At 38.4% G+C, this 12,002-nt stretch overlaps 1 protein-coding gene across 1 annotated transcript; it reads right to left on the bottom strand.

The window, feature by feature from the left end:
* Nucleotides 1–506: 506 nt before the first annotated feature.
* Nucleotides 507–11,570, bottom strand: LOC139421700 (NLR family CARD domain-containing protein 3-like). The gene is made up of 8 exons (XM_071172807.1): nt 11,421–11,570; nt 9,410–9,526; nt 9,080–9,164; nt 8,730–8,950; nt 6,551–8,350; nt 6,092–6,265; nt 1,217–1,390; nt 507–564 (listed from the first exon to the last, which is right to left on the bottom strand). Exons 1-8 carry the CDS (start codon nt 11,456–11,458, stop codon nt 507–509), a joined length of 2,667 nt encoding a protein of 888 aa, XP_071028908.1. The 5' UTR covers nt 11,459–11,570.
* Between the last annotated feature and the right edge of the window lie 432 nt (nt 11,571–12,002).

The raw sequence follows: 12,002 nt of genomic DNA on the forward strand, positions 1-12,002 counted from the left end.
CTGCTGATTCCTTTATATGTCACTCCTATAACAGCCCCCCCACTCCACTCTACCTCCCAGTAACAGCGCCCAGTCAGACCCTCTCTACACAGCACCTGTTCCCAGTCCTCAAATCTCTCTGGGTGATCAGGATACGGCTGCTCCTCTCTCCTACATGTCACCTTTCTGGTCTCCTCAGACAGAGAGAGGTGTCTGTTTACTGTGTTTGGGTCCAGTGTGAGATCACAGATATCTGAAGGATGAAACCAGACACAATATTAGCAATCATCATCATTCACATTAGAATGTTAACTCACTTTTCACTAATTCATTTAATGTAGATGTTTCTAGGTATCAAAAGGAGAAGTTAAGGTAACTTGAGACTTGTTGAATGATCATATGTTATACTGTATGGTAATATAAAACACACTAATTCACATTAATTAACCAAGTAAGTAATGATGGTGGTCTTTGACTTTGACTTAACTTGAATTAAGACTTATTCTTAGTCATATTCTTCACAGCAGTCAACACTCACATTTTCTAAGCCCAGGTTTCATTCTGTTCTCTCCACCATGTTCCACACTGTAGCGGTAAGCAGAAGAACAGACAGTCATTGAGGGATACACCTGAACTCTCACACACACACACACACACACACACACACACACACACACACACACACACACACACACACACACACACACACACACACACACACACACACACACACACACACACACACACACACACACGTATATATCAAGCAAATGTTTGTCTGTGTGTGTGTGTCCAGTGCTTGTATGTGTTTGTCCTGAGTGTGTACTGTGTGTGTGTGTACTGTGTGTGTGTACTGTGTGTGTGTGTGTCTGTGTGTGTGTCCAGTGTGTGTTTGTCCAGTGTGTGTCCTGTGTGTGTCTGTGTGTGTGTCCAGTGTGTGTGTGTCCAGTGTGTGTCTGTTTGAGTCCAGTGTGTGAGTGTGTGTGTGTGTGAGTCTTGTGTGTGTCAAGTGTGTGTTTGTGTCCAGTGTGTGTGTGTCCAGTGTGTGTGTGTCCAGAGAGTGTGTGTCCAGAGTGTGTGGGTCCAGAGTGTGTGTCATTGAGAGATTTACACACACACTGCACACACATTGGACACACACACAACTTTGTCCAAGTGGTGGTCAGAATGTTTGTCTTAACTAGCCTGAGAAGTCAAACATGTCTGATATGAACATTGACATAAACCCTCTACATACTTGAGTGTCTCCAGTCTGCAGTGTGGATCCTCCAGTCCAGTAGAGAGCAGTCTGACTCCTAAGTCTCCAGGGTGATTGTAGCTCAGGTCCAGCTCTCTCAGGTGTGAGGGGTTTGACCTCAGAGCTGAGACCAGAGAAGCACAGCCTTCCTCTGTGACTAGACAGCCTGACAGCCTGACAAAGAGTCAAATCACATTAAAATCACACTGCTATTCTTTGGTGGTGAAAATAGTGGCAGTATATTTTTTCAACATATTCAGATATATCAGTGTCCTGAAACCTTCTATATCTATTCATAAAATAGTGTATCATCATAAAAAATGACAAATGATCAAAGTATTGCCTGCAGATAGTAAGATGTGTAGTACAAATATTATAGTAGACTAACCAGACCTGTTTAAAAAGCAGTATCAGTCAGAAGACAGACAGTGAGGAATCAGATTTAGATTGTATTGAGTATACAGTCCACAACATATCTAATTAGACAGTGAGGTATCAGATTTAGATTGTATTGAGTATACAGTCCACACCATATCTATTTAGACAGTGAGGAATCAGATTTAGATTGTATTGAGTATACAGTCCACACCATATCTATTTAGACAGTGAGGAATCAGATTTAGATTGTATTGAGTATACAGTCCACAACATATCTAATTAGACAGTGAGGTATCAGATTTAGATTGTATTGAGTATACAGTCCACACCATATCTATTTAGACAGTGAGGTATCAGATTTAGATTGTATTGAGTATACAGTCCACACCATATCTATTTAGACAGTGAGGTATCAGATTTAGATTGTATTGAGTATACAGTCCACATCATATCTATTTTGACAGTGAGGTATCAGATTTAGATTGTATTGAGTATACAGTCCACACCATATCTATTTTGACAGTGAAGCTATGTTAGTGGAATTCTAAATTCCTCTGTTTCGTTTCAATCTGTATCTGCAATCTTGAGTGTATACAGGCCTGTTTTTAACCTCCATTCCGGGGCTTTAATAATGCACAATTATTATAATCCAGACGGATTTTTAGATCCCGGCTACGAAGGACCAATTGTTGAAGGAATTCTAGATTCCTCTGTTTCATTTCCCAATCAGAATTAAATACTCTGTCAAGCGAAGGGTTTGTAAGACCCTATTATTTTATAAGAATGGACAGAGCCCCGGTCTTAAAAGTCAGGTAACAGCGTTTAATTCAAGAGAGTACTGGGTACATACACATTTTTCCACAGGTTATAAACTAAAAATGACGTCAGCGTTTTCTAAATGTTCTATCTCTTCATGACACCGGTAGAGAGGCCCTATAGTTCTCGAGCCTTCCCTCCTCGCCTGAAGCCAAGGTCAGTCATTGTAAATCAGCATTCTAGACAGTCTGGAGACAGTCCGTCCCTGCCATCTGGAGATAATTCATTATTTTGTACCAAGGCACTGTTCTAAACTCCTGACTATATTATATACAATTGGGAATGGGAGCAAGAGAGAAAATTCCTTAAACATGTACAGTACATACTAGTCAGTCCTGATTGAAATGTATACATAATTAGTCATCATTGATAAAAAATTCCCTTAACAAGCTCACATTTTAAATTCTCCAACATTTTGGATTTGAGGTCAAATGTTTCATATGAGGTGACAGTTTATAATGTCACCTTTAATTTGAGGGTATTTTAAGACATATGTGTTTCACTATTTAAAATGAAAACAATTTATGTTTCCAGTCTCCCCATTTGAAGAAGTCTTAAGTATTCTGAACAATTCACTCATAATGTATTAAAATAGTCAAAAAAAAATCTGTTTTTTGTCGTAAACTCGTTGGTTGCATTTGCAGTTTGTTTTTGGTTGTGTTTTGCCCGATAATAAAATGGTGGATGATGAGTGGAGTACTTTTCTGTCTAAGAGAGTAGATAACATGTTTCTAAACAATAATACATTTATTCTGATGATGCCATGATTAAGAAAAATCATGAAAGAATCATGAATAATAATGAGTGAGAAAGTTACAGAGGCTACAACAAAACATGCTAACCTCTATCCATTACCAATAACAGAGGCTACAACAAAACATGCTAACCTCTCACCATTACCAATAACAGAGACTACAACAAAACATGCTAACCTCTCACCATTACCAATAACAGAGACTACAACAAAACATGCTAACCTCTCACCATTACCAATAACAGAGACTACAACAAAACATACTAACCTCTCACCATTACCAGTAACAGAGGCTACAACAAAACATGCTAACCTCTCACCATTACCAATAAAAGAGGCTACAACAAAACATGCTAACCTCTCAACATTACCAATAACAGAGGCTACAACAAAACATGCTAACCTTTCACCATTACCAATAACAGAGGATACAACAAAACATGCTAACCTCTCACCATTACCAATAACAGAGGCTCCAACAAAACATGCTAACCTCTCACCATTACCAATAACAGAGGCTACAACAAAACATGCTAACCTCTCACCATTACCAATAACAGAGGATACAACAAAACATGCTAACCTCTCACCATTACCAATAACAGAGGCAACAACAAAACATACTAATCTCTCACCATCAACCTCAAATAAAAGGTGAAATTCTGTACTGTCTCCTAATATGAAACATTATATCTCAAATCCAAAATGCTGGAGCATAGCACCACATTTAAAACTGTAAGCTTCACTGTCCAAACACATATGGTGTGGACTATGTGTGTCTGGTAAACACATGTGGATCTGGTGAACAGTTATCACTTGTTGACCAACTACAGGAATACTGACCTCAGAGTCTCCAGTTTACACTGGGGATTCCCCAGTCCAGCAGAGAGCAGCTTCACTCCCGAATCCATCAGGTCATTGTTACTCAGGTCCAGCTCTCTCAGGTGTGAGGGGTTTGACCTCAGAGCTGAGATCAGAGAAGCACAGCCTTCCTCTGTGACTAGACAGCCTGACAGCCTGCAAAGAGTCACATCATATTAAAACCACACTGATATTCTTTGGTGGTGAAAATAGTGGCAGTATATTTTTTCAACATATTCAGATATATCAGTGTCCTGAAACTTTCCATATCTATTCGTAAAATAGTGTATCATCATAAAAAATGACAAATGATCAAAGTATTGCCGGCAGATAGAAACATGTATAGTACAAATATTATAGTAGACTGACCAGACCAGTTTAAAAAGCAGTATCAGTCAGAAGACAGACAGTGAGGTATCAGATTTAGATTGTATTGAGTATACAGTCCACACCATATCTATTTAGACAGTGAGGTATCAGATTTAGATTGTATTGAGTATACAGTCCACACCATATCTATTTAGACAGTGAGGTATCAGATTTAGATTGTATTGAGTATACAGTCCACACCATATCTATTTAGACAGTGAGGTATCCGATTTAGATTGTATTGAGTATACAGTCCACACCATATCTATTTAGACAGTGAGGTATCAGATTTAGATTGTATTGAGTATACAGTCCACACCATATCTATTTAGACAGTGAGGTATCAGATTTAGATTGTGTTGAGTATACAGTCCACACCATATCTATTTAGACAGTGAGGAATCAGATTTAGATTGTATTGAATATACAGTCCACACCATATCTATTTAGACAGTGAGGTATCAGATTTAGATTGTATTGAAATGAAAGAATGATGAATAATAATGAGTAAAAAAGTTACAGAGGCTACAACAAAGCATGCTAACCTCTCACCATTACCAATAACAGAGGCTACAACAAAACATGCTAACCTCTCACCATAACCAATAACAGAGGCTACAACAAAACATGCTAACCTCTCACCATTACCAATAACAGAGGCTACAACAAAACATGCTAACCTCTCACCATAACCAATAACAGAGGCTACAACAAAACATGCTAACCTCTCACCATTACCAATAACAGAGGCTACAACAAAACATGCTAACCTCTCATCATAACCAATAACAGAGGCTACAACAAAACATGCTAACCTCTCACCATTACCAGTAACAGAGACTACAACAAAACATCTTAACCTCTCACCATTACCAATAACAGAGACTACAACAAAACATGCTAACCTCTCACCATTACCAATAACAGAGACTACAACAAAACATGCTAACCTCTCACCATTACCAATAACAGAGGCAACAACAAAACATGCTAACCTCTCACCATTACCAATAACAGAGGCTACAACAAAACATACTAACCTCTCACCATTACCAGTAACAGAGGCTACAACAAAACATACTAACCTCTCACCATTACCAATAACAGAGACTACAACAAAACATACTAACCTCTCACCATTACCAATAACAGAGGGTACAACAAAACATGCTAACCTCTCACCATTACCAATAACAGAGGCTACAACAAAACATGCTAACCTCTCACCATTACCAATAACAGAGGCTACAACAAAACATGCTAACCTCTCACCATTACCAATAACAGAGGGGGTCTGATTTTTGTGCCTCTGTAACTTTCTCATTCATCATTATTCTCGATTAATTCCTGATTATTCATAATCATGGTAGCATCCACATGAATGTAGAAGTGTTCAGAAACATCTTCTATTCTTACTGACAATACAAGTGAAGTGACTCCAAAATGACAGGACATTATTCACCATTCAGTTTCTATTAGGAAAAACATCCAAAACACAACCAAGACAAACTGCAAATTAATTCAACAAGTTAGTAGAATCACAAGCTTGATGTAATCACTGCAGGCATGGAATATGGGACCAAATACTAAACGTATGACTACTTTAATACACTATAAGTGAATATAACCGAATAACTACGACTTTTCAAATGGGAGAACTACATACATAAAGTGCTTTCATATCTGATAATACTGACCTCAGAGTCTCCAGTTTACATTGGGGATTCCCCAGTCCAGCAGAGAGCAGCTTCACTCCTGAATCCTTCAGGTCATTGTTACTCAGATCCACCTCTCTCAGCTGTGAGGGGTTTGACCTCAGAGCTGAGACCAGAGAAGCACAGCCTTCCTCTGTGACTCCACAGCCTGACAGCCTGACAAAGAGATCATCATGACATCACAAACACACTGTTAATTTAACACCAGTAGTGTAGAAGGACAATGGTAGATGCATTTAGTTAATTCCCCCAAACAACATATAGATTCATCTTCCGTTTCCTAGAATTGTATGGTCATATTGTTATACTAATGTGAAAATCAATGAATTTATTGAATATGTTATTCAATATAATATTATTTACATATAATAATACATATTTTTCTCTAACTGAATATTTCTTCCTGATGATTAGTTGTTATATGTCATTTTATTTACTCACAGAACAGCTCTGGAGGATTTGACCACTGGCAGCAGCCTCAGAAGACCTTCCTCTGATCTGGAGTATTTCTTCAGGTCAAACACATCCAGCTCCTTTTCTGAAGTCAGCAACACAAAGACCAGAGCTGACCACTGTGCAGGTGACAGGTTGGGTTTTGTGAGACTTCCTGAGCTCAGGTAGCTTTGGATCTCCTCCACTAGAGAATGGTCATTCAGTTCATTCAGACAGTGGAACAGATTGATGCTCCTCTCTGGAGAGGGATTCTCCCTGATCTTCTCCTTGATGTACTTGACTGTTTCTTCATGGCTCTGTGAGCTGCTTCTTGTCTTTGTCAGTAGACCTCGTAAGTGCTTCTGATTGGACTCCAGTGAGAGGCCCAGAAGGAAGCGGAGGAAAAGGTCCAGGTTTCCCGTCTCACTTTGTAAGGCTTTATCCACAGCACTCTTGTAGAAAGTAACTTTACGCCTTTGTTTGATCCTCACAGAAAAGTTCCTGGATGTTGATTGCAGTTCGTCCATTAGATTCTCATTGTTGTTGATGAATGAGAGGAAGACATATACAGCAGCCAGAAACTCCTGAATGCTCAGATGAACAAAGCAGTACACCTTGTCCTGGTACAGCACACATTCCTCTTTAAAGAGCTGTGTGCACAATCCTGAGTTCACTGAGGCTTCATTAACATCAATGCCAGCCTCTTTCAGGTCTTCTTCATAGAAAATCACATTGCCCTTCACAAGCTGTTGAAAAGCCAGTTTTCCCAGTGACAGAATGCTCTCTTTATTCCAGTGTGGACCTGTCTCTTCTTTCCCAAGATACTTTTCATTCTTCTGTTTGGTATGAAACTCCACAAGGTGTGTGTACATCTCAGTCAGAGTCTTGGGCATCTCTTCTCTCTTATGTTTCAGCATGTGTTCAAGGACTGTTGCAGAAATCCAACAGAAGACTGGAATGTGGCACATGATGTGGAGGCTCCTTGATGTCTTTATGTGTGAGATGATTCTGCTGGCCAGATCCTCATCACTGAATCTCTTCCTGAAGTACTCCTCCTTCTGTGGGTCATTGAACCCTCGTACCTCTGTCACCTGGTCAACACACCCTGAAGGGATCTTATTGGCTGCTGCAGGTCGGGCAGTTATCCAGAGGAGAGCAGAGGGAAGCAGATTTCCCTTGATGAGATTTGTCAGCAGAACATCCACTGAGGTTGACTCTGTGACGTCCCAACAGATCTTGTTCTTCTGGAAGTCTAGGGGCAGTCGGCACTCATCCAGACCATCAAAGATGAACAGAACTTTGTACTTGTCGTAGTTGGAGATTCCTGATTGTTTGGTTTCCATTGAGAAGTGATTGAGAAGTTCAATGAAAGTGTGTTTGTCCCCTTTCATCAAATTCAGTTCCCGAAAAGGTAATGAAAATACAAATTGGACATCCTGATTTGCTTTTCCTTCAGCCCAGTCCAGAATGAACTTCTGCACTGAGACTGTTTTTCCAATGCCAGCGACTCCCTTTGTCAGCACAGTTCTGATACGTTTGTCTTGTCCAGTTAAGGGTGTGAAGATGTCGTTACATTTGATTGGAGTCTCTGGTGTTGCTTGTTTCCTGGTTGTTGTCTCAATCTGTCTCAGCTCATGTTCATTATTGACCTCTCCTGTTCCACCCTCTGTGATGTAGAGCTCTGTGTAGATCTTATTGAGAAGTGTTGGGTTTCCTTGTTTAGCGATCCCCTCAAATACACATTGAAACTTCTTATTTAGATTAGATTTGAGTTCACGTTGGCAAATCACAGCAAGCTCATCTGAATGAAGAAATAACACAGAGGATATTAATATTACATCTGTTTTAATGTCTACAGTATTGAAGGACTGTTATAAATTTTACATTATCATAATTTATACTCTTAACTGACTGTATAAATGTGTAAATGTTTTCATAATGCATTACAGACTGGTGTGACTGATTACATTATTATTGGTATTATTGATGGTATTATTAATGTTGTCTCTCTCTAAATAAATAAATAAATCAGTACAACACATCCCTGCTGCTACTTGATGAGGTCACTAGGTGTTATGTTAAGGCTGCTACAATATCATTGAGTTACACAGCTACTTTCGCTGCACTTTAGCTACAGCATTTAAATATTATAAAACACCATTCATCATGAGGCAGACAGATCTTACATTTCTCCAGTGTGTCAGCAAGGTCCTTCTGGTTCATTTTCCTCAGGACGTGCAGTGTGATCTTCAGAGCCCCCTCTCTGGCACTGCTCTCCTGCTTCTCATCTTCAGCATCCACCACTTCCTGCTTCTGACTCTCAAAGCCTTGTGGGAGTTCTGGACTAAGAATCCTCTTGAACATCTTCATCTCGTTCTTCACAAATGTCATAATTTTCTCTTCAAGCAACTGAAATAAATCAAGTAAATAAGTTAAGCAAGATAATAAATGCTTTCTCATTAACACATTAATGAATGATTGACAGATCAACTTTACTTGAGGTAAACAAAAACAAATGTACATAACAGGACCACATACACTGAATATGGAGGCCAGGTCTGTTTGATGACTCTGGGAAGACTGACCACTGAGAATCTCTGACTCTGATCTCTCCTGTTGGTTTCTGTGGACAAAACATGAGATTACATCTCCTCATCCAGGGAGTACACGCACACACACACACATGCACACACACACAGAGAGGGAATGTTGTGTTTGTTTAATATTGTTTTAAGACTATGAAAATGGACAAAATGATTAGCCTATGGATTATGAAAACAACAACAATAAATGGGAAAATGGGAGAGGAGAAATGACTAGAGACAGTGTTGTTTAACTCACTGACCAGGACCCATGAGTTCTTCTTACCTTTGTTTAGTAGAAAAGTCTCCCTCTCTAAAGTTTCTAGGTTTATCCATAGACTGGTCACTCTTCATGGACACACAGCTGGGAACAGGGGAGGCTGGTCTCTCCTGCTTGATTGGACTTCAACACAACAGAGACAAACATTGCATCTCTCATCTACTCTGAGCTCAGATGGGGAAACCTAAGAAGAGTTTCATTCCAAAACGCTGTGTCCACTTTCAGAAATGTTGATAAATTATATTTGATTGTTTATAGAAATTATTAAATGACTTCAAGTCTTTATAAAGGCTTCTAAAGTGGGTAATTTTCACTTAATAAGTCTACCCCTTCCTTTTTCGAACATTCTGTTAAAAATCGCGCAACTTTTCAGCGTCCTGCTACTCATGCCAGGAATATAGTATATGCATATGATTAGTATGTGTGGATAGAAAACACTCTGAAGTTTATAAAACTGGTTAAATCACGGCTGTGACTATAACAGATCGTGTGTTTCATTGAAAAACGCAAGAAAAACTGCTCTCTGAAAGCTAAAAATAATTTCCGTAAGTCACTTTCATGGGTTGTTAAAAGGGGACAAAATTTAATATCGACCTGCATGCAATTCATACAAATTCCACACGATGTCGCCATTGTCGTCATTTTCAATGGCATTTTTTGTTGGAAAATCCAACTATCTGGATTCCGTTTCTTCCGGTCTCCACCAGGATGTTTTCAATGTGGACATTGGCAGCCATTGATTTGCAGACGAGGAGCTATTGAATATACATCGCCATGTAATCATTTTGATAGATTATAAACGTTTACTAATACCTAAAGTTGGATTACAAAAGGATTTCGAAGTGTTTTGTGAAAGTTTATCGTCGACTTTTTTAATTTTAAAAAATGACGCAGCTTTTAAAAACAATGTTTTTTTCTGAATGACACAGCTTCCATAGAAAGCTATTTTGGGTATATATGGACCGATTTAAACGAAAAAAAGACCCAATAGTGATGTTTATGGGGCATATAGGAGTGCCAAGAAAGAAGCTCGTCAAAGGTAATGAATGTTTTATATTTTATTTCTGCGTTTTGTGTAGCGCCGGATAAGCAAAGTCTTTGTTTACGTCGCATTCAGGCATTTTGAGGTGTTGCATGCTATCAGATAATAGCTTCTCATGCTTTCGCCGAAAAGCATTTTAAAAATCTGACTTGTTGACTAGGTTCACAACGAGTGTAGCTTTAATGCAATACCCTGCTTGTGAATTTTGATCAAGGTTTGAGTTCTAACGAGTACATTTAGCATTTAGCGTAGTGCATTTGCATTTCCAGGTGCCTAGTTGAGACATATGCTTCTCAAGTAGGATCAAGAAGTTAAAAAAGCCAGACTTGATTTGATGAAAAATGGATCATCACCAAAACAAAACCAAACAACATCTAGAACAGTTACAGTATATAGAATGTAGTATATAGTATATAGTTACAGTATATAGAATGTAGTATATAGTATATAGTTACAGTATATAGAATGTAGTATATAGTATTTAGTTACAGTATATAGAATGTAGTATATAGTATATAGTTACAGTATATAGAATGTAGTATATAGTATATAGTTACAGTATATAGAATGTAGTATATAGTATTTAGTTACAGTATATAGAATGTAGTATATAGTATATAGTTACAGTATATAGAATGTAGTATATAGTATATAGTTACAGTATATAGAATGTAGTATATAGTATATAGTTACAGTATATAGAATGTAGTATATAGTATATAGTTACAGTATATAGAATGTAGTATATAGTATATAGTTACAGTATATAGAATGTAGTATATAGTATATAGTTACACTATATAGAATGTAGTATATAGTTACACTATATAGAATGTAGTATATAGTATATAGTTACAGTATATAGAATGTAGTATATAGTATATAGTTACAGTATATAGAATGTGCACGTAAGCAATATTTTCTGATTTAAAAATGTTTTAGAATATACATTCTTAAACAATATTGTCATCTCACCTCTTAGTTTTGGTGTCATGTTCCCCAGAGAGACTCATTTTAGAGGCAGGTCCCTCCTCCTCTCTCTCCCCAGAGAGATGCCTTTTAGAGGCAGGTCCCTCCTCTCTCTTCCCAGAGTGATGCCTTTTAGAGGCAGGTCCCTCCTCTCTCTCCCCAGAGAGATGCCTTTTAGAGGCAGGTCCCTCCTCCTCTCTCTCCCCAGAGAGACTCATTTTAGAGCACTGACCCCTAAACAGAGATCCAGCATGTTGGTTGTGTTTAACACAGTGACAACTAAACAGAGATCCAACATGTTGGTTGTGGTTAACACAGTGACAACTAAACAGAGATCCAACATGTTGGTTGTGGTTAACACAGTGACAACTAAACAGAGATCCAACATGTTGGTTGTGGTTAACACAGTGATAACTAAACTGAGATCCAACATGTTGGTTGTGGTTAACACAGTAACAACTAAACAGAGATCCAGCATGTTGGTTGTGTTTAACACAGTGACAACTAAACAGAGATCCAACATGTTGGTTGTGGTTAACACAGTGACAACTAAACAGAGATCCAACATGTTGGTTGTGGTTAACACAG

Source organism: Oncorhynchus clarkii, chromosome 12, assembly GCF_045791955.1.
Source record: "Oncorhynchus clarkii lewisi isolate Uvic-CL-2024 chromosome 12, UVic_Ocla_1.0, whole genome shotgun sequence".
Lineage (NCBI taxonomy): Eukaryota > Metazoa > Chordata > Actinopteri > Salmoniformes > Salmonidae > Oncorhynchus > Oncorhynchus clarkii.

Bases quoted from the DNA above. Each gene is read 5' to 3' on its own strand.
- LOC139421700 (XM_071172807.1), bottom strand. From the start codon at position 11,458: ATGAGTCTCTCTGGGGAACATGACACCAAAACTAAGAG. The intron at 8,351-8,729 runs ATGTAAGATCTG...TGTGTTATTTCT, and splicing joins CTTGCTGACACACTGGAGAA to TCATTCAGATGAGCTTGCTG. The intron at 6,266-6,550 runs GTGAGTAAATAA...TCTCTTTGTCAG, and splicing joins AAATCCTCCAGAGCTGTTCT to GCTGTCAGGCTGTGGAGTCA.